General features: G+C 41.2%; 2 protein-coding genes across 3 annotated transcripts in view; one reads left to right on the top strand and one right to left on the bottom strand.

Annotated features, from left to right (window-relative positions):
• The window catches only part of CHEK2 (checkpoint kinase 2), a 92,675-nt gene extending 77,545 nt beyond the window's left edge, over positions 1-15,130 (top strand). The window contains exon 15 of the mRNA XM_077461416.1: positions 6,796-15,130. Within this exon, the coding sequence (XP_077317542.1) occupies positions 6,796-6,897 (102 nt within the window). The 3' untranslated portion in view covers positions 6,898-15,130. The remainder of the gene's footprint in view (positions 1-6,795) is intronic.
• The window catches only part of LOC143940244 (solute carrier family 2, facilitated glucose transporter member 11-like), a 70,240-nt gene continuing 60,638 nt past the window's right edge, over positions 14,216-23,817 (bottom strand). For both annotated transcript variants that reach the window (XM_077461417.1, XM_077461418.1), the window contains 3 exons: positions 20,392-20,467; positions 20,119-20,246; positions 14,216-17,468 (listed from right to left, as the gene is read on the bottom strand). In XM_077461417.1, coding sequence (XP_077317543.1) covers positions 17,283-17,468; positions 20,119-20,246; positions 20,392-20,467 — 390 coding nt within the window. In that variant the 3' untranslated portion in view covers positions 14,216-17,282. The remainder of the gene's footprint in view (positions 17,469-20,118; positions 20,247-20,391; positions 20,468-23,817) is intronic.

The raw sequence follows: 23,817 nt of genomic DNA, 5'->3' as shown, positions 1-23,817 counted from the left end.
TATCAGCTTTCCACAGTGAAGGAAAGGATATTGCTCTGCAACTGGACAACGACACTGTAGCTATCTTTGGGCTATAGTTTGGCCGGGAAATGTTTAAGGTAATACCTGGCAATCTATGAAGTTCATTCTTGGGCACTTCCTGCTATAGGGCAGCTATATACTGCATTTCTGTGTTGTCACCCTGTCACGTACACCCCTGGTGGAAAATACAGGCATTTGTGCTGACACGGGCATAATTAACACTTGTTACTCAGGAAGACAGTACTGATAAAGGGCATTAGGCCAATTGTGAAGCAAATGCATGTAGGCTGAAAGTGGCTATTGGAGATCAGCCTCACTCAGATGCATTCAGATGGAAAAATGATAAAAACTGTATTTTAGGGAAACCTAACAGTGATTTTTTTTTATGCTTTAGCAAACAAGATGTCACCTAGTTAGGATTTAAATCTAACCCTTTTATTGCCAACGACATGTACCACACGCTGTTCCCTGGCTTCCGCTGTCATCCTCGGAGCCCAGGACAACAAAATAATTTTTCAGGGTAAAAAACAAAAGCGAAGTTCTGCCTGGATAAATTTTTTTTTTTTTTTTTTTTTTTTAAAGTCAGCAGCTACAAATACTGACTTATATTATATTGACACTTACCTGTCCAGGGAGCCCACGATGTCAGCACCCGAAGATGACTTGTCCCTTGGCTCCTTACTAAGGGAAACAGGAAGTGAAGCCTTACAACTTCACAGCCTGTTTCCTACTGCCCGTGCGCAAGCCGCACTGCACTTTCTGAATGGTCCCTGCTGTCTTCTGGGACATGTGTGTCTCCCAGAAGACATCGGGGGGTGGGGGGTTGGACATTGTGTAGATCGCCAAACAAGATTGCGGCGATTTTTCCCCAGGAAGTGGGAGCAGATACCTGGATTTGACAGGTATCTGCTCTCCCCTGAAAGATGCCAAACTCGGCACTGGAGGGGGGGGGGGGGAGGAATCCAATCCATGACAGTTCCATTTCTGTGGGGAACTCCGCTTTAAAGCAGATTGCTCAACACCTATTCGGTATGGGCACACACGCCAGACTTGGAGAAATAAGTGTTGTAGAGGTCTTTTAACTCTTACTTACATAAAATTCAACTCATGTTTTCATTGTACCTATTTAGAAAGTTCCTATTTAGAAAATTTTTGGGGTTATAAGTAATCTTTAGCATGTGTGGGGGAAAAAAAATCTGCCCAGCAGGTAAGTATACTAACAAGACCTAGTTGCAATCTCAGAACACCCAATAAGAGGACAGTATGTGACCGGTCTGAACTACTTGGCATGTTCACCAATGCCAGGAGCCTGGCGGACAAGATGGGTGAACTAGAGATACTGTTGTACGAGGAGGATTTGGATTTTGTGGGAATTTTAGAGACCTGGTTCAACAGCTCTCATGATTGGCTGGCAACCATTAAAGGATATTCCCTTTATTGGAGGGATAGAGAGGGTAAAGGGGTATGCCTATATATCAAGAATAATGTACAAGTGAATGTGCAACATACAGGGATATACAATGTAATACTGACATATAATCACAAAGGTTGGACTTGTGTCTTTTTTCAGTCTCACCTACTATGTAACTATGTAAAAGATTACATCACTAAGGTAGCTACGGACTAGGTGGAATCCTTATGGGTAGAGCTCCAAAGTGATGAAGCTAAGGGGAAAATAATACTGGGTAGAGGTGGCCCTCCTATCACAATATGGATTAGCAGCAAGGATTGGAAGTGCCAAAATAATGGAGGATTTTAATTATCCAGACATAGACTGGGCGGAGGGAACCAGGCATTCTTCTAAGGCTCGCCAGTTACTAAAAGTCTTTCAGGACAATTTCATGGGTCAGATGGTAGATGCACCAACTAGAAATTACTAGATATACTGATTACAAACAATACAGACCTGATCACGGATGTGGATATACGGGGCAATTTAGGAAACCGTGATCACAGTTCAATTGGCTTCAGTATAAATCACACAAATAGGAAACATACGGGGAATACAAAGACGCTGAATTTCAAAAGAGTCAACTTCCTTAAACTACGAACCTTGCTAGAAGGTCTAAATTGGGATAAAATATTAGGAACAAAGAACACGGAGGAGAGATGGGTTCGCTTTAAGAGCATATTAACTAAGAGGCATTAGCCAGTGCCTCCCATTGGGTAATTTAAGAGTGAACAAAAGTCCTAGATGGCTTAACGCCAATGTAAAATGCATATAAATGCAAAGGAGAAGGCCTTCAAAAAAATACAGGGTTGAGGGATCATCATCAGCATTCAGACTTTATAAAGCATGCAACAAGAAATGTAATGGTGCCATTAGGGTGGCTAAGATAGAACACGAAAAGACACATAGCGGAGGAGAGCAAAAAAATACCAAGAAATTCTTTAACTCCTTGCCAACCAGCATACGATGATATACGTCGGCACAATAGCATGGCTGGGCAAATGGGCCTACAGGTACGTCCCCTTTAAACCATAGCATAGTGGGCGCACGTGCCTGCCATGTACTCTGTGAGCGTTCCCGTGGACACTATGTCCGCCGTGGGCCTGCGATCGTGTCACAGTGGCAGAACAGGGAGATGGCTATGTAAATAAAGCATTTTCCTGTTCTGCCAAGAACATGACAGAGAGATCTACTGCTCCCTGTCTGTAACCACAGATGCCAGTCTTTCAGGCTGGGGAGCAGTCTGAGAGAGGATTCTGTCCAGGGAAGGAGGTCCAGGTTGGAAAGGACCTTGCCTATCAATATTTTGGAAATTTGGGCAATCCATCTGGTTTTAAGAGCCTGGATGGCCAGACTGAAGGGTTGTCCTGTCAGGATTCAGTCCGACAATGCCATGTCTGTGGCTTATATCAATCACCAGGGGGGCACGAGGAGTCATGCAGCCCAGAGAGAGGTGAATCACGTTTTGTCTTGGGTAGAACACAACGTTCCTTGCCTAACGGCAGTGTTCATTCCCAGGATAGAGCATTGACAGGCGGACTACTTGAGCCGCCAACAACTCTTTCCAGGAGAGTGGTCTCTTCACCCCGACATCTTTCTTGCAATATGTCAGAGATGGGGTACTCGGGACGTGGACCTGTTTGCGTCCAGATTCAAAAACAAAGTCGACAACTTTGTGTCAAGGACAAGGGATCCGCTAGCTTGCGGAACAGACGCATTAGTCTTCCTATGGGATCAGTTTTCTCTGATCTATGCATTTCCTCCAGTTCTGCTACTTCCGTGTCTTCTTTGCAGGATCAGGCAGGAACAATGGGAGGTGATTCTCGTGGCCCAGAAGGCCTTGGTTCGCCGAGATCATAAGGATGGCAGTAGGAGTTCCCTGGTCTCTGCCATTACGGCTGGACCTTCTTTCACAGGGTCCGGTATTCCATTCTACCTTACAGACGCTAAATTTGACTGTCTGGCTATTGAGACCCACATCCTAAGGGGTCATGGGTTATCGCCTATAGTTATATCTACCTTGATTAATGCCAGGAAGCCGGCTTCCAGGATCATCTACTATAGAGTCTGGAAGGCATATGTTGACTGGTGCGGATCTAGAGGTTGGCACACCAGGAAATATGTTATAGGTAGAATTCTTGAATTCCTACAGATGGGATTAGAAATGAATCTGGCCCTGAATACCATCAAGGGCCAGATCTCGGCCATGTCAGTGTTTTTTTAGCAGCCTTTAGCTTCTCACTGTTTAGTGCGTAGCTTTTTGCAGGGGGTAACACGGATCAGTCCTCCGATCAAAAGACCCCTAAATCCTTGGGATTTGAACTTGGTCTTGTCAGCTTTACAAAAGCAGCCTTTTGAACCTTTACGGGAGATTCCCTTGGTTTTGTTGACCAGAAAGATAGTATTTCTGGTTGCCATTTCTTCTGCCAGAAGAGTTTCTGAACTAGCGGCACTATCTTGTAAGGAACCATATCTGATTATGCATAAGGATAAAGTGGTTTTACTCCCTCATCCTGAATTCCTGCCAAAGGTAGTGACAGGGTTTCACTTAAACCAAGATATTGTTCTTCCTTCTTTCTTCCCAGAGCCTCAATCTAAGGAAGAGAGGTTGCTACATTCCCTTGATGTAGTAAGGGCAGTCAGAGTGTATTTAAAGGCGACCGCTCAGGTTCGTAAGACAGATATTTTGTTTATTCTGCCGGATGGTCCAAAGAGGGAACAGGCAGCATCTAGATCCACTATTGCCGAGTGGATTTGTCAAGTCATTGTGCAGGCTTATTGCTTAAAGAGGAAGATTCCTCCTTTTCATATTAAGGCTTGCTCTACTAGGGCGATTAGTACCTCCTGGGCGGTGCATCATCAGGCCTCTGTGGCTCAGATCTGTAAAGCCGCAACATGGTCTTTAGTTCAGATTTTATCAGATCAATGTTAAGGGTCAGGAGGATTCTGCCTTTGGGCACAGCGTAGTGCAGGCTGTAGTATAAGTCCCCCGACTTCCTTTTTTGTTGTCCCCCCCCCCCCTTCAGTTGCCATTGCTATGGGACATCCCACGTAGTAAGTACTACGGCTCTGTGTCCCCTGATGTAAGAAAAGTAAATAGGATTTTTAAAACGGCTTACCTGTAAAATCCCTTTCTTTGGTGTACATCAGGGGACACAGAGGTCCCCCCTTCTTCTTATACACTTTGATTGCTTGGCTACAAAACTGAGGACTCCCAGTAGTGGGAGGGGTTATATGGGGGAAGTTCACGCCTTAAGAGGCGTGCCAGTGTCCAGGACCGGATAAGCCAATATAACCACGTAGTAAGTACTACAGCTTTGTGTCCCCTGATGTACATCATAGAAAAGGATTTTACAGGTAATTGGTTTTAAAAATCCTATTTTCTCTTGGCGCTGGTCAAGTTAATTCTATTAAAGGAAGTTCTTCATGAGACCTATCCTATCCTGTCCTTTCTCTACTCTAGAAAAACATCCATACCATACCTTAACATAAACATCCATAAGGAGGTTGCACAGACACCACAAATCTTGGCCTTAACGGTAGGAAAGCTTTCACTAAGGAGTGAGATAGATGCAAGGGTTCTGAAAAAGAACCAAGTGTCTCCAGGTTCTCTTGTTTGTTCAGAAACCACATTTTGAACCTATTAGGGATATTATTCCATCTACCCTTAATCTAGGTTCACACTGCTGCGATGCGGGAACGCTGTGAATCCACTGCGGGTTCCCGCATCGCATATCTCCCGGTGGCAGTTCACACTGCCCTATGCGAACTGCTGGTAGTGTCAGTTAAAAGTTAATGATGCCTCCAAATCAGTTCGCATATCGCAGTGCAATCTGCAAACTCGGACAGGAATCAGATCGCATGGTGTGAACACTCATGCGATCCGATTCTGCTGCGGACCAAAAAAAGGATCCTGTACGAGTTTGGGCCAGATGCGATGCAAATTCAGCCATACTATCTGTGTGGCTGAAATCGCATCCCACAGAGAGCGCATGTGATTTGCGAATCACATCCGATCTCGGACATCGCAGCAGTGTGAACCTAGCCTAACTCACAAGATTTCCTTTGTTGTTGCCATCACTTTAGTGAGATGAGCCACTGAGTTGGCAGCCTTAACTTGTAAAGAACCCTTCCTTTGTTACCCAAAGATAAGGTTGTTCTGAGGCTTAAGGCCTTATGTTTTTTTCCTTTCACCTTAACCAAGACATTGTTCCTTCCCTGTGCCCTGCTCCTAAACATCCTAAGGAGGTTTCTTTCTATTGTCTTGATGTGGTATGCACTGTTGGGGTTTATCCTTCATCTACTGCTCCCTTTCAACAGTCTGATTCCTTGTTTGTCATTCCTGAAGGTCCCCGTAGAGGACAACCTACTTCAAGTTCCACAATCACCAGTTGGATTTGACATCTCATCATTCAAGCCTATGACCTGAAGGGCAAGGTTACACCTTTCCCTGTCACAGTACAGCAGATCAGTTAGTACCTTGTTGGGGTTTTCAGCACCAGGCATCTGTTTCTTAGAAATGCAGGGCTACCACCTGGATTTCTGTTCACTTATGCTAGGTTTTACCAGGTCAATGTTCTGGCCTAAGCTGTCTCGGGCTTCAGTCGTGAAGTTATATAGTAGGCTCTATTTAGCCAACTCTGCTAACCTGTTGGTTATTGTAGGTTTGGTAGCATTTTAGCGCTGTCGCCCAATTCTCAGTTGGACTGTTTTTGGACATCCCAATGTACCTAAATACTTCATCCTGTGTCTCTTCACATACAAATAAGAAACATTTTTTTTTTTACTTACTGTAAAATGCTTTTCTTGGATTACATTAATGTTTATGGGTTCCTCCATTAGGCCATCAGGCCATTATGAGCCACTAATGCTGCTGCTTGCTAAAAAACTGAGGCAGGCTGAGAGTGGAAGGGGTTACACTGAGCTGTCTTTGGTGTCATAACCCAATGTACCTGAATAATTCATCCTTTTGTCCAATGTACTCCAAGAAAATTATTTTTATTATAAATCCTATTTTTCTGCGTTTGTTCTAGGGTAGACAGTAGAAATATTAAAATGCTTGTGAGGTATTCCCTTCTACATTATCTACCCATCCATGGTAAATTTCAAAATATTGTTTAACCAAAAGTTCAATTTTGGAGCCTGCCTTTTCCATGGATCCATCGACTACACAAGAGTTTCTGCCTGTGACTGCTGGTTGTTATTAGTTTGAATATATGTCGGGGTATAATACAGCTTACCTTTTCCACCATTGATATAACATTGAGAAGTACACATTTTCCTGAAGTCTAATAATAATTCTCTTCCTTGTATTTATCCTATAGAGTCTTGTTGGTCGTAAACGTGTACATGAAGCAGACTCAGAAGCCAGTACTTCATCATTCTCAGAGACAACAACCCAGCGTGAAAAGAGGGCAAAAAAATAAGACTTTTTTTCGTTGTACACTGTGACCTTTTTTTTTTTTTAGGTTTGTTTATATATAGCAGTCAAACTCTGTTTTTTATGCATTACTTCTTGGCGCAGCTATATTTTTCTAGCTGTTAATATAGCTACATATAATATTTTCTGATAAAAAGGATTGTGTATTTTTAGAACTGGGCATGTGTGATATGTGTGATACCTGGGATATACTGTACAGTCTTGTAAAATGGAAACCCCAAGAATGGTTATGTAGAAATGCTGCTTAGATGTTGTAAACATTCAGGTAGCTTAGTGGCACTTACTGTAGTTCACTGTCCAAGCCAGGACCATCAACATGTTTTTGATGTAAATACACATTTCAGTTAACTGCAAGTCAACATCCGCCTCAAAATCATGTCACTCGAGCAAGAATAAAATTGTAAATTGGGCTGAGGAAAAATAAACTTTGTAAATAATATTCATTACCATTAATATTTCAATGTTACCCAAAATAATTAGTTTTTTGGTAGATGTTGGAGATTTAAAATACCTACTGGTTTCTTAACATCTTGGACTCTGGTTTGCCACTGAGTTCCCAGATTTGTTGGATTTTTTTTATGTATTTTTATTTTTGGGGCTGACTTGGCCCACCAGTGTCTACCTAAAAGTGATATTTTAGTGATGGGTAGTTTGAACCTTTTGGGTCTGCCACATGTATCGGCAGGCACAGCCGATACAGAGAATCATTGGAGAGTATTTCTTGTGCAGTTGGGTCTACATTTCCTAATTGCCCATGAGCCTAAAAGGCTTCTGCATGCTTGAGGAAACTAGGTAATAAATACTATGATTAAGAACTACTTATTATTAATAGTATGCCCTATAAAAATCACATTTCATAGAGAGATGGAGATATGCTTCAAAGTACAAGATTATATTTAAACCAAAACCCACTGACCTATATTGCTTGAACTCCTAATCTAACCTAGAATCCCCTTCTCAGGCCTGCAATCTTCGACATCAGCCACACCTGCTCACTACCTCCCCCTAGACTTGAATTGGCCATATGCCAAAACTAGGGATTCTACAGGTATGGACCCATACAAGTTTTTGGGGTGTTTTTTACAGAAGTGTCCAGTAATAAAGAGGATTAAGGGCTTAAGTGTATAAACATAGGAGAAGACCACTGATATTATAGAGAGATAAGTAGGTGGGGGTTGCTTTATAAAAGGTTAGGGCTGAAAAGGTATGGCTAGTGGACTTAAGGCGTAACTAAACCCTCAATATCCATTACAGCCCAAGAAGCTGTTATCTTAGCCTCTGCTTCATCTGCAATTTCCATGGTGCTTCAAATGTGATCAGTTTTGACACCAGCAATTTGATGGCTTGACGGTTTGGTTGAAAGCAGAACCAGTAACAGTCATCATTTATAGCATCCTCTGAATAGAACTGGTTTGGGAAATTATTAAATCAATGGGTTTAGTTCTGCTTTATACATTAACCATTAAGTGTACCAATTTTGCCACATTTAAAGTGATTGTAAACCTTTTTTATTTTCATTTTTTATAACAAACCTGTTATGCTTACCTGTTCTTTGCAAATGTTTTGCACAGAGAAGCCCTGATCCTCTTCTTGGGACCCACGCTCCTGGTTCCTTCTCCCTGCTGAGTGCCCACCATAGCAAGCTGCTTGCTATGTGGGCACTTATGAGGGTATGCTCCCGAGCCGGCTGTGTTTGGTCCATTGACACAAAGAGCGTGGCTTGGCCCTAACACCCTTTTCCTCACTGGCCCCAATGGCTCCTGCTGCTCTTCGATGGGTCAAGATCGGGCTCAGGTAAGTATAAGGGGGAAGAGCTGCACTCAGGTGTTTTTTTTTTTTTTTCCCCTTAATGCAGAGAATGCATTAAAGTGAAAAGCCTTAAGGCTTTTAAAACCACTTTAACTTATATAACACAGGATATAGGAAAACGGTAATTTAACTTTCCATAGTATTAAAAGACCTGTATGTGTAAATTGTAATTCCATCCAGAATTAGGGCTAGTGGTCATTAATCTGTTCTTCATTTGACTTGACTATATCCATGTTATATCAAGGCTCTCACTGTTGGAGTTGATTATTTCTACTAGGCCGAATTAGTGGCATTATCTCTATAAAAATGCAGCCATTGTAGTTGCCTTATTGTTCTCAACCTACACATTCTCTTTTACCAGAAATCTATTGTTAAATTTCAGCCAGAACTTTTTTCAGCCTTCATATATTAGAAAATATAATTTTTATACATTTTTTTTTTTTTATATGACAATTTTATAATGTTTTCAAATATACCCTAACAGGGTGTAGAATGTGGTTCTAGGCATTCGTTTTTTACAGCCCACTTGGCTTATTCAGAGAAGCCAAGTAAAGTAGTACAAAGTGCTATAAATCAATGCCCTCAATCCAGAATCTTTCATTGATTTGACCATTTGAATCTAATATCTGTGGGCTACTACAGTTTGCACATAGCCTTTACCCTTTGTATTACCTTCCTGAATAATCGTGTAAATAAGATGTGTACATTTAGTCTTTCACTGACTGCAAATAGTTAATGTTTTCAGAATAAAGCTAGCCATACATGTAGCAGTTGGGACACTGGCCCTAACTCACATTTAGGAGCAAAATACATCATGCACACATATTGCCAGTCCTCCCTAATCAAGTCATTTGGCTCTAGTGTAAAACCTCCAGACTGTTCAGGAAACATAAAGAAAAGTGCATGCTAGCCTCATGCAACTCGCAATATATACGTGCGTTGTGGCATACAGTACTTGGTGTGCTGTGCGTTTCTGACCCCTTCTTTACACACTACACTTGCATTCCCCACAGATTGTTGTTCACGGTGCGTGTGACTTAAGCTACAGTAGATTGATAACTTCAGTGTTTGTGTGTGTGTGTGTGTATATGTATATGTGTGTGTGTGTGTGTGTGTGTATATATATATATATATATATATATATATATATTATACACAGATTCATTGTTCTGACTAAATTGAAACCCTTCCTACTTCTAGTCTGTAAATTTGTTTATACGATATTGTTTTGAGTCCAGGAACTGGTGGAAAAAAAAAAAAACATTTTTGTTGTGTACCACAAATTATTTGGCGCCTCTCTGGTGTATTATCACAAACATTGTTCTCTAGTCACCAGAGCAGTGTCTTCGTTTTTTTCTGTCCACTGACTACTTATTTGTCTGAATAGGAAGTTCAACAACCAACAGATAAATATTAATATTAAAGCGGAACTATAGTCCAAGATAATTACCTTGGCTTCCAGCGGTCCAACACTAGTGAGGTCCCACATTGGCATCTTCTCCATGGGTGTGTCCTGGTCTCAGTATTCAATCCTCTTGATTGACCTGCACGGATGACGGAATTCCCACGCAGATGCAGGAGTTCAGTCATCCTGGCACAGTGGCAGGATGTTTACTGAGCTTTACATGCACAGCTCAGTATACAATTCAAAGCTGGCCATAGATGGATCAAAACTCGGCCAGTTCTGCAGGGACCAGCTGAGATTCGATCTATCTATGGGCAGGCTGATTGTACCCAAGTCAGTCCATCGAACGACTTGGTTACAACCAGCATTTTTGTATTTTTAGTATGCGAATAGTCTGTGGCTATAGCCTCTAGCAGTAATCACTGTGTTCTCCCAGCAGGGATGGCTCCCCGCACCCCCTACCAGGGGAACACAATAGCTCGGCGGGAGGGATTGCCCCATCAACACTGACTGTGTTTATTGGGGAATCGCGCAATCTTCTTTCCTGCAACTCATGGTCGCAGGAAAGAAAACTGCATAATCTATGGCCTGCTTAAGAAAGGTTTGTCTTATTGCAGAAGAGACATTGCAATTCTCTTCTGCAATAAACAGCCTGCCTGCTTGCAATAATAAAAAAAAAACCTTTTAGTTCCGCTTTAAAGATCTTGTATTCTGTATTTTGGTTTATGCAGTACTGCTGCAAAACGGTACACACCTTCCAGAAGAAATGCAGACTTCCCTCCTAAATCGCTTCTCAAGCAGCCCATAAAAATACAGCTCCATAGAACAGCTGTCTTTTAAAAGGGAGTAAGGAGCATTAGGCTTAATCCTCCAAGCTTGAAAACAAGGAAAATGCATTCTAATTTAACCATATGACTATAATTTTCAAAACTGCTTGCAGTCAGTTGAAAACTTTTTTTGAAAATAAGTATACATATCCTGGTATTGTTAGCTTTCTGAATTGAGCCTAAAGGGACATGACTGCCGTGCTCAGGTAGCAGTTATCACTTTAGCACTGTAACCATGAATGCAAATAACAAGTTCCTCTGGCTGCCCTATAAAGTGGATCAGGTTATTTTCAACTTAAAGTATAACTAAAGGCAAAACAGTTTTTCATTTTGGACAGAGTGGAGATAACCGCATAAATAAATAAAAAATGTCCCAGGGCAGTTTAAGTCATAATACTATAGTATGCACCGCATACTGGCACATTATGACAGACTTGCCTGAAAGCAAAGCCCTCAAGCGGAGTGTGGTCACTGCTGTAGGCACTTTCATCTTTGCCCCGGTCTTTCTTCCGCCATTCAGCACGGTCCATTCAAAGCCCGCATGCGCTGATGAGGTCACTGGCCGCTTCTAAAGTAAATATATCCTGAATGGTGCACATTTAGGAGAAATTTACTGTACCCTATAGGTAAAAAAAATCAACAAAGAGAATGTACTCCCAACTTTAAGGAGATTCACCCTCTCTATTTGTCCTATTTACCATTATCATTGAAAGTGTTTCTTAAAATTTGGGACCCTTGGTTGGTGTATGCCTTCCCTACTCTCTCTCTCCAACTAGTGTGGGATGTCTATGACCGATGCACCCGATGACCCAGAGCCTCTTCCCCTTGGCTCAGGTTTACAACTGCCAGTTATGTGAATCCCTCTTACATTTGGTCATTGTTGTCCACTTTCTTTGGCACCATATAAGCTTTGTATTTACTTATGTTGTCAGTTGTAGCCCCTACGTGGGCAGACCTGGTGCTTTCCTTGAAACAAAAAGACAATTGGCTGCACTCCCACATAATGCAATGTTGGCTTTATTGTGTCAAAAATAGTAAAAACAAGCAGTTACAGGCAGGGGAGAAAAAAAAGTTGATGCGTTTCACATGTGATTTGTGGTTTTGACAAATCATGAATCTCATGTTAAACGTGTCAAACTTTTTTTTTCCCTCCCCTGCCTGTAAGGCTGGATTCACACCTATGCCGTTTTAGTGCTTTTTGCATTTTGCAGATTTTCACTACATTCCATTTAACATGGTTTCCTATGGAACAAGTTCTGTAGAGCAAATCTGCAAAATGCAAAAAGCACAAAACATGCATAGGTGTGAATCCAGCCTAAAGGCTTGTTTTTACGATTTTTGACCCAATAAAGCCAACATTGCATTGTGTGGGAGTGAAGCCAGTTGAATTTTGTTTCATGTGTTTTCTGCTGGCAGTGGCATGGCGTGCACCTCAACCTTTTGCAGCATGCGTTGAGGATTATGGTCTGTTTGACTCACCTTTGAGCAGCAGTCTTCTTGCTGCTGGTGATTTTCTTGTTATCCTTTTTAAATGATTAAATCATAAAGTAAAAGAAAGTTCCAAATTTTGGATTGTCCCTAGAAAAGTAATAAGAGGGGAAATCCTCCAATGGTGACATTAGTTCTGGTGACCTGGGTGTCCCCAAGGAATTACCCTAAATTGCAGGAATTTCCTCTCACTTCATGTTTGGCTATGGGACAGGAAGCAAAGGGAAATCTCCACAATGAGAGACGGATGATGGAAAAATAAATCTGACAGGAGTTATAACCCTCCCTTGCTCTATCCAAAATGGAAAAAAAAAAAGTTGCTTTAAGTTGGCCATATACCATCAACTCTATATTTACCAAAACTATGTAGTTTGAGGAGAAACCTAAACAATTTATTAAATTTGCATCTATACAGGCAGGCTGCTGCATAGTTCATGATGGATCTAAAGGAGATTATACAATCGGATTGTATGTTAAATTGTAGATTCAGGACAGATCTGAAGAGCTCTGTTAGATGATGGCATATTGCCTCACAGCAAGCCTTATCTTTCATTGGTTTGACTTTCTTAACCTGGTAAGCTATGAAATTTTTAGATTTTGTTGTTGGTTTGTATGGTATTTTAAAAGTTTATGCGTATAAACTCATTTTATTGGCTAGAATATTCATTTATTCTAGCTACCAGAATGTAGTTATGCAGGTTTACACCCAGTTTATGTCAGTAAAGCTCCTCTCCAAGGGCAGGTTTGGGGGACAATGTGCACAGATACTTTTGATTCAAATGGAGCTATGCTCAGAGGCATACACAAAAAAATCACAAATGCCTATAAGGGTTGGTTTACACTTGTGTTGTCCCCTAAAGAGCAATCTGTGGTGGATTGATCTTCAGACATAATTTGACTGGCGGTGAGGAGGCATTATGTCATCTCCTCACCTCCTGTTATAACCCCTAAAAACCTGCACCACAACCACATGCATTGCACACAGTTGCGTTGCAGCCCCATCCTTTTAAACGGGTCACATTCAGTAAGTGATTCTGCCTGCCGAGTGTCATGGTTGGGATACATTTTGCTGTGATGCAAAGCATCATGGCTATGTAGACCCCCCCCCTACTGCAAGTGTAAGAGCCCTTTCACACTGCCAGTGTGGGGGGGGGGGCGCCTTACCGTAGTTTTTCAGGCGCTAGCTGGGCTCTTTGAACCTCCACTAGCAGCCGAATAAAGGGTTTAAAGCACCCACAGAGTGCTGCTTCGACCGCGCTACCCATTGATTTCAATGTACAGGGGCGCTTTAGGAGTGGTGCATACACTGCTCCTAAAGCACCTCAAAGAAGTATCTTGCAGGACTTTTTTTGACGTCCTGCCAGTGCAGCCACCTAGTGTGAAAGTAATTGAGATTGCAGATGAGGCTTCTTTCAGGTACTATTTGTAGCGCTGAAGCACCTGAAAAGTGCCTCCAGTGTGAAAGGGGTGTACACGAGACCCAAAAGCAGTTTTTGCCTGTGTTCATGAGGCTGTATACACTTGGATTTGTGGATAACTGTCAAAATAAAAGCAATTTACTGTATCCCGTATGCTAGTAAGATTGCTTTGTGGAGGCATGACAAAGCCTTTAAGGATCATTAGCGATCTCAAACATCAGAACACTTACACCCCCGCAGACACTTTCTGTAATGTAAGCAAATAACTCCCTAGACATATATAATGTAATATGACATCTATCACTGTGTTTCTATTATGTGACTTGTCTCTCTCAGACATCTTTTTCTTGTCAGAAAGACATTGACAAAAATAGCTTTAATGATGTAAAATAATTCTTCCATTGCATTCGGTTATGCTTGAAACATGCAGATTGTTCTTGTCACACCAGGACAGAGATTTCAAATTAATGGATCTGCCTTCATGTCAGATAACACAAGTTATTGGCTGCTTTGCCAAGTATGCACTTTAATAGCGTAAAGGTCCTTTTTATGGACAGATGTTTTATGTTGTTTTGTAAATGTTTGGTCTCTTAAAGAATCTTGGTAAACACTGAAAGTTATATGCAACTTATAAAGATCACCACTCAGAACTAAACCTTCTGGCTCTAGGTCACTGGGGTAAAGAGAAGTACTCAAATGCTTGAATGTGTGGACTGGAGAAGAGTGTGTCCATATGTAACATCACATAGTAACACTGAATTTTGCTTGCACACTATATTATTGTACACCTGTCATAGCCAATCTCTCCTTTTAAGAATTTTAGATGCCCGATCCTACTGATCTAATGGTTTCAATACTTTGATCCACTGATTCTGAGCAAGCATAATTCATTCTGACACATTCCTGAAAATGAATCGCATGCTTATTCTATGCCTGTGACTCAAAAGTATTAAAGCTAAGCCAATGGCATTTTGAGCAGGAGGCCAAAATTCAAATTCCAGGAATGCATTGTTCTGACCGTCCAGCAAGGGCCATCATTTCAAGCACTTGGTCATTCCTAACATGTACTAGTGTGTAACGAAATGGGGAAATGATTCACCAGTATGTTTCTTGTGGCAGGTTCCATTTGATACATATTTGGTTTAAAATGTTCCTGAAGCTTTTGTATATTTCTATAAACTGCTTAAAGAATAAATGTATTTTTCTGTTTGGTGGCTGCCATTGAAATTTTTTTTTATAAATATTGGCAATAAAGTTGCACCTTGTACAGATTTTCTGAGTCCGATGTCTTCTTTACAGTTGTATTTAATTTAGCCAAATTAACCAGTTGTCAACGTGTCATCTAGAGCAGAGGTTCCCAAACTCGGTCCTGAAGTCTCCCCAATGGGCCATGTTTTGGGGACTTCCCTCCTTAGATAAAATGGCTCTTCTCAATACCATGTCATTGATATTGATTTAAAGCAGCTGTGTAAAGGAAAACCTGGCCCATTGGGGGTTATTGAGGACTGAGGTTGAGAACCACTGATCTAGAGTGCTGAAGGCATTTTACACCTGAAAGAGGCCACATCATCTAGGGCAGTGGTTTGCAACTCCTGTCCTCGGGACCCACTAACAGGCCATGTTTGCAAGATAACTAAAATACATCACAGATGATATCATTTGCTGCCAGTGATTGCAGTATTCTAGTCTGCATCTCCCCAAGTAATACTTAAAATCTGGCCTCTTAGTGGATTCAGAGGATTGGAGTTGAGACCCACTCATCTAGTGTCATATAGCGGTGATAGTAAATGGGGATCATGTCTGGTTACTACTCACTGTAACAATCTCCTATTGTTAATGCAAGAAATAAAGATGGGTAGGGAGGTAAAGCAGAGAATTGTTCCTTCTGTGTACTTGGATCATTACTGAAGTCTTTCACTTAAATGAAAACTATACTATACTAATTCTCAATCTGCAAATGTGGATTAACTGGCTGTCATGCATATGTTTCTTCAATACCCAGAGTCGCTAACCTGGAACAAGTAGGTAGATGACTTTTGCCTTTAGGCTACATTTGCACAGGTATGTAGCCATGGTGCAAATCTTATTCTCGACCGCTAGCTTTGCGAACAGCCTGTAAATACAGTATACAAGCTTGGTGACTGCTACTATCTGTGTTCAGCAGTCAATCCCAGCAACAGGAATTGGTAGACTCTTGCTGCTGTGAAACCTAATGTAACCGAACTCCGTTTTTTGCTAAATTTAATTCTTGCTATGGGTATGTGACTTACTGAGGCCACTGGGGTTAATTTAGTAAAGGCAAATAGGCTGTGTACTTATCAAGGAAAATTTTCCTTTATCTTTGTGAAAGTGGTGAAAATTCACTTTGCAAAGAAGACCCAATATCTGCAAGGAAAATTGTATTTTTGATTGCATGATAGACGTTAGCTTTACCTTATTCACTAAGATAAGGGACATCCCTATGTATAGTGAATAGCCCATTTTCCTTTAGCACAGTGCTCTCCAAACTGCAGCCCTTTGCTTGCTTTTATCTATCCCTTGGCACCATTTCATCCACTGCTACTAACAATGGAGCATAATTCCCTACTCTGATTCCAATGAGGGGGCACAATTTCTCCCAATGACAATAATGATGGGGCACAATTTCTCTAAATTACACCAATGATGGGGGCACAATTTCTCCCACTGACACCATAGATGGGGCATTGTTTTTTCTAACTGCTGTCAGGACCCTTTCTACTCCCAATGGCTACAGTCCAGCCCCCCTATAGTCTGAAGAACAGTAAACAGGCACTTTGTTTAGAAAGTATGGAGACCCCTGCTTTAGCAAATTAACCCCAGTGAGCCAGAGTAACAGCCAGTGGGAGACTATTGCCCTACCCTGCTAGCAATTTGGTTTTAGGTGTAAGGAAACAGCGTTTGAAAACTAAATACTCAATTATTGCCAATGAAAATGCACAGGCAAAAAAGGTAGACATGACTTCACTCTATAAATCATTTTACAATGCACAGGATTGTTTTTACTGGCCGTTAGCAGCAAGTTTTGTGGGTGGCAACCTAATTTGAATATTAAATAAAATGTGTCATGTAAAAGAATTAGATGTTCCAATGTAGTAGATTTCCATGCTTCTAATCTAAACACAGAACAGGAGCTCTGGGAGGGGTAGGCGGATGAGTCGATCTGCTGAGAGGAGAGGAGAGGAATGACCTCACTTCTTCTGTAAACTTTAAAGATGAATTTCTCACTGGTGACTGCAACTACAGAGGTCATTGAGGGTTTGTATTAAAAGGCCATGTACTGCTTGATAAGAATATGTCCAAAGCCTGGCTACAGGTTCCCTTTAAACGCACACGTTTCCAGCTGTTGTTCTATGTACCCCGTAGTGATCTGTACAGTGTTTCTTCATATATCTAAGAACAAATTTCACATCATGGCATCTGCTATCTCTTGGGAATTCTCATGCCCCGGACCAAAGTTCAGTGTTTGAAAGTCATCTTTGATAGCAAGGAATGATTTGTTCTTTGTTTCTGGTACAATGAAGTAAATAAAAGTGGCTATCAAGACGCACACCGCGAGGAAAAACAGGAAGCAAAACTGATTTAACCCATTCTGGAAAGAAAAAAAAAAAAAAAAAAAGAGTATAGTAAAATGCAGTTATAGTTCATCACAGAATCATATGACTTGACAAATTATGATTAGCTGCTGTTGAATACACTTTACACTCATTAATTAAATATATATATAAATAACAGAAAGAGAGAGAAGATGATCAAAATTTGTAAAAAGAAAGTCCAAAACTTTTTAACACCCAATTATTTCCATAATCAAGAAAAGGCATACTGTAGGCATCCTTATAGCCATAAAGTGCTGGATGTTTAAGTGAAACATCATTTTTGTTGAATAAAAACCAATCCCCTCTGGGGAAACAAGTTGAATTGCAATTATTTTCGTAAATGTTTTTGCAGATTTATACTTATTTTTTCAGTTTGTAAGAAATTTGAAGCGATATATCACAATTGTTTACAACATTTATTATGTGGCAGTTATACACTTCATCATACTATATCATTTTTTGCAAAAAATGTAGTTTCTATTAACATACACTATATTACCAAAAGTATTGGGACTCCTGCCCTTACATGCACCAGAAATTTAATGGCGTCTTGGTCCATAGGGTTTAATATTGAGTTTGCCCTCCCTTTGCAGCTATAACAGCTTCTACGGGCATTCTATGGGAATGTTTGACATTCTTCCAGAAGTGCATTTGTGAGGTCAGGCACTGATGTTAGAGGAGAAGGCCTGGGTTGCAGTCTGCTGTAATTCATCCCAAAGGTATTCTATTGTGTTGAGGTCAGTTCAGGACTCTGTGCAGGTCAGTCAAGTTCCTTCACCCCAAACTCGCTCATCAATGTCTTTATGGACCTTGCTTTGTGCATCAGTACAAATAATTTGGTGGAGGGGTGTTATGGTGTGGGGTTGTTTTCCAGGGGTTGGGCTTGGCCTCTTAGTTCCAGTGAAAGGAACTCTTAAGGCATCAGCATACCAAGACATTTTGGACAATTTCATGCTCTCAACTTTGTGGGAACAGTTTTGGGCTGGCCCCTCCCTGTTCCAACATGACTGCACACCAGTGCGCAAACAAGGCATGGATGAGCGAGTTTAAGGTGGAGGAACTTGACTGGCCTGCACAGAGTCTTGACCTCAACCAGATAGAACACCTTTGGAATGAATTAGAGTGGAGACTACAAGCCAGGCCTTCTCGTCCTTCGCCTTCTGGAAGAATGGTCAAACATTCCCATAGAGACCCTCCTAAACCTTGTGGACAGCCTTTCCAGAAGAGTTGAAGCTGTTATAGCTGCAAAGGGTGGGCCAACTCAATATTGAACCATACAGACTAAGACTTGGGATGCCATTAAAGTTTGTGTGCGTATGTGTGTGTGTATATATATATATATATATATATATATATATATATATATATATATATATATATATATATATAAAAATATAGAGGCAGATGTCCCAATACTTTTGTTAATATATGGGGTTACTTACGAAAGGCAAATCCACTTTGCACTGCAAGTGCACTTGGAAGTGCAGTCGCTTCAAATCTGAGGGGTAGATCTGAAATGAGGGGAAGCTCTGCTGATTTTATCATCCAATCATGTGCAAGCTAAAATGCTGTTTTTTCTTTTCCTTGCATGTCCCCCTTGGGTCTAAGGCGACTGCACCTCCAAGTGCACTTTCCGTGCAAAGTGGATTTTCCTTTAGTAAATAACCCCCATAGTGTATTTGGGAATCAGGCTATAGGGGGTTATTTACGAAAGGCAAATCCACTTTGCACTGCAAGTGCACTTGGAAGTGCAGTCGCTGTAGATCTGAGGGGGACATACAAGGAAAATAAACAGCATTTTAGCTTGCACATGACTGGATGATAAAATCAGCAGATCTTCCCCTCGGATTTACAGCGACTGCACTTCTAAGTGAACTTGTAGTGCGAAGTGGATTTGCCTTTATTGAATAAACTCCCATAGTCTGTTTTACTCCTTTCCCTGCTCCTCTCGTTCGCTCACTGCCTCTCCTAAAAGGCCTGTAATAAGTCAGAGGTCACAATGCAAGCAGCCTTCTTGGAATCTGGCATCAGTGGTGTAAGTGTGATCGAAAGCTAGCTGTCTCAATTATTTTGTTTACCAGGAAATTATTCTTTTATCAGATATTTGCATAAGTAAAGCCCTGTACACACGATCAGAATATCGTACAAACAATACTGGACAAACGCAAAAAAAAATTCTCATAAGATTTTTGTTTAATCAGTACAGTTTTCATATGAAAATACAAATACATGACATCACTTCCGAATTTTTATCTTGTCGTATGAGAATTTTCATATGTTAGTTAACCTATTAGTTTTCCATATGGAGATTAGCATGCAAAAATGTAAAAAAACAGATGATCATTGGTCTGATCATCTCATTGTGTGTACTAGGCTTTAGGAGATGCTGGGGGTTCAGTGTTTCCTAATACAACTGTGGGACTGATCATATGACGGCAGATCAACTTACATACCATTCATGCTGATATATGCGCACTGGACTAAAACCTGCAAATATTCTTAAAAATGTAACTGACGAGACTACTTTCATATGGATCCTGTCCTAGAGTCAAGGGTTGTCAAACCAACCTAAAATCCAGGTGCCATGTGCATTTAAATTAAGTAGATGTAGTGACTGTAGGAGAACCATATACAAATGATACTTACTACTATGAAAGGGAAGACCATTCCTATAGCAAAAAAGCTGATCCAGTTTACAGATCCTCCGATCATGAATGCTCCAGCTCGTGCTGATTGTGTAAATAATTCTGCAGTTAAGGTATTTGTAACGCCACCTGTGAAATGAAGGCAAAAAATATCTTGATGATGTAATATGATGGGCCACTCTAATCAACACAAAATCAAGCTGTATCTGTTCCTCATGCTGCATGCTAGTAGAGAGACCACAAAGAAGTGCAATTTATGTGTAGCTTATCTTACCTGGCCCTAGACCGAAGCTCAATATAAATGCAAGCACAGCAGACATGCTTAAATACGGCACCCATGGATAGGCATCCTATAGGAAAGCAAAAAAATGTTATTTGGTGCAGCAAAATATTCTGCATTACTTTACAGTAATACTGCATAAAATATCTTGAACTCTGTGCGCGTTTTTTTTTTAAATCCGACTGATTACGCAAGTGGAAATTATTCTGGCCAATGAAATTAATTAATGTCCAACCGCATGATGCCCCTGCCAGGAGGAAAGACATCTAGTGTGCATGAGGCCTAACTGAAGCCCTGATCAAAAGGGAGTATTACTGGCTCCAGAAACACATACAGCGGGGACAGAAAGTATTCAGACCCCCTTAAATTTTTCGCTCTTTGTTCTATTTCAGCTGTTTGCTAAAATCATTTAAGTTATTTTTTTTCCTCATTAATGTACACACAACACCCCACATTGACAGAAAAACACAGAATTGTTGACATTTTTGCAGATTTATTAAAAAAGAAAAACTGAAATATCACATGGTCCTAAGTATTCAGACCCTTTGCTGTGACACTCATATATTTAACTCAGGTTCTGTCCATTTCTTCTGATCATCCTTGAGATGGTTCTACACCTTCATTTGAGTCCAGTTGTGTTTGATTATACTGATTGGACTTGATTAGGAAAGCCACACACCTGTCTATATAAGACCTTACAGCTCACAGTGCATGTCAGAGCAAATGAGAATCATGGAGGTCAAAGGAACTGCCTGAAGAGCTCAGAGACAGAATTATGGCAAGGCCCAGATCTGGCCAAGGTTACAAAAAAAATTCTGCTGCACTTAAGGTTCCTAAGAGCACGGTGGCCTCCATAATCCTTAAATGGAAGACGTTTGGGACGACCAGAACCCTTCCTAGAGCTGGCCGTTCAGGCCAAACTGAGCCACCAGGGGAGAAGAGTCTTGGTGAGAGAGGTAAAGAAGAACCCAAAGATCACTGTGGCTGAGCTCCAGAGATGCAGTTGGGAGATGGGAGAAAGTTGTATAAAGTCAACCATCACTACAGCCCTCCACCAGTCGGGGCTTTATGGCAGAGTGGCCCGACGGAAGTCTCTCCTCAGTGCAAGACACATGAAAGCCTGCATGGAGTTTGCTTAAAAAACACCTGAAGGACTCCAAGATGGTGAGAAATAAGATTCTCTGGTCTGATGAGACCAAGATAGAACTTTTTTTCCTTAATTCTAATTCTGCAGGGACAGGACGACTGGTTGCAATTGAGGGAGAGATGAATGTGGCCAAGTACAGGGATATTCTGGACAAAAACCTTCTCCAGAGTGCTTAAGACCTCCCACTGGGCCAAAGGTTTACCTTCCAACAAGACAATTACCCTAAGCACACAGCTAAAATAACGAAGGAGTGGCTTCACGACAACTCCGTGACTGTTCTTGAATGGTCCAGCCAGAGCCCTGACTTAAACCCAACTGAGCATCTCTGGAGAGACCTAAAAATGTCTGTCCACCAACGTTTACCATCCAACCTGACAGAACTGGAAAGGATCTGCAAGGAGGAATGGCAGGGGATCCCCAAATCCAGGTGTGAAAAACTTGTTGCATCTTTCCCAAAAAGACTCATGGCTGTATTAGATCAAAAGGGGGCTTCTACTAAATACTGAGCAAAGGGTCTGAATACTTAGGACTATGTGATATTTCAGTTTGTGCAGGCATGGCCTGTGGTGAAGAGGATTTTTGATCTGATAGGATCAAGCCATTCGAAACAAGTTATGTCTCTCCTAATGAGGCAAGCAAATAGGTTAGGTGGTTTTTAATGCAGGTTCCCTCAGCACAGCAGGTAAACATCTTGTCTAAGTGCAGACACCCTTATGCCTGATATATTTATTAGTCAGAAAAGCCTCTTCTGGTCCCCAGATTAAGTTCTCCCTTCTTACTAAGACCTCGCTGTCAGGGCTGGGCCCAGCCCTTCCTTCTTTGAGCTGGCCGCTTAGCTGACGGCTAATTGCCAGCTCCTATCTCTCCACAGTGACTCACCTGTTGATGACCCTGCTTGTTGGTCCTGCCTACTTAAGCCATCCAGTCCAGATGATCTCTGCCTTGGTCACATCTCTAGAGACGCTCACATGTGTTCCTGTTAAAGACTTGCTTGGCCGACATTTCTTCTGGTTCCAGATCCTGCTTGCTGTTCTACTATGCTGTTTTCTGGCCCCCTGGCGTTTTGGCTTTTTTGACTATCCATTCCGGTTCCTGAACTCTGGCTATGTTTTGACTATGTTTACTCAGTTTACCTTATTTTATTATTTCTAAACAAGTGAGATTTAACTGTACTTCTGTCTCAGTCTGAATCATGGTTCCTGACACTCGCTTTCCCTGACTTAATGGATGATCCCTTCTGGCTGCCATGCCACTGTCCAATAGGACTCCCTCAGTGGCTAAAAAGAATAGTCTTGGAAAACAGGAGGATGACAAATGGTGGAGTTTTGCTATAAAATCAAGAATAGTCATATCCCAGTATAAGGTGAAAGTAAATCTAAAAGGAACATTTCTCTCTAATAAAGATTGTGGTGCTGGCTCTGCTCTTTGGACTTGCTTTTTACTTTTAAAAGTGTAAACTGTATTACAGGTTCACTTTAATTTCCTGTTATTATCATTTATCCCACTTTAAGCATTCTTTATTTTTTATTTTTTATAAAAATAGTGTTTACAGTGAAATATAACTAGAAATAATACTGCTCATATACATGGAAGAAACATCACAGAAAATTCAAGTAAAGGCCCATACACACGATCAGACTTTTTGACAACAAACATGCAAATTAGCTGTTTTGGAGCAACATCCGACTGTGTGTATGCTCCATCGGACAAACTTTTTTGGTTTTCATCGGACTTTTGTTGGCTGTGCGAACGGACAAACTTTCTGGCAACAAAAGTCCAATGGAGCAAAGTCTGATCGTGTGCACAGAAAACCATAGGACTTTTGTACAAAGTACAAACACGCATGCTCAGAACCAATGCAAAAGATCAGACAACAATACAGAAGTTGACCAAAGGTGGCGGTAAAGAGCAGAAAAAACACGTGATTTGGTGAAAGTTGGCTGAAAAAGTCCTGCCGTGTGTATGCAATACAAGTTCTCGGCCGACGCCCTTTGTACAAAAATCCAAGGGAGCATTTGAACAAAGTCCTACCATGTGTATGAGGGTTTACTGTAGACCTACCAGTAACTTGTTTTCCAATAGTCTTTTAGGACAGCACCCGAGAGATCATGGCTCCTCCCACAACAGGAAACACATGATCAAAGCTTTAATAAGAGGCCTCCACCCAGCTTGCATTCAGTTGTTTGAAGAGAACCTCCAGCCCCAGCCAGTGGTGTATTTAGGTTTTGTGCTGCCCTAGGCCTGACTAAATGCATGCACCCCTTAGTTTAAAT

This window comes from Lithobates pipiens, unplaced genomic scaffold (assembly GCF_037356315.1).
Source record: "Lithobates pipiens isolate NorthernLeopardFrog02 unplaced genomic scaffold, aLitPip1_a1.2 Scaffold_3, whole genome shotgun sequence".
Lineage (NCBI taxonomy): Eukaryota > Metazoa > Chordata > Amphibia > Anura > Ranidae > Lithobates > Lithobates pipiens.
This window is presented reverse-complemented; position numbering and strand designations above follow the sequence as displayed.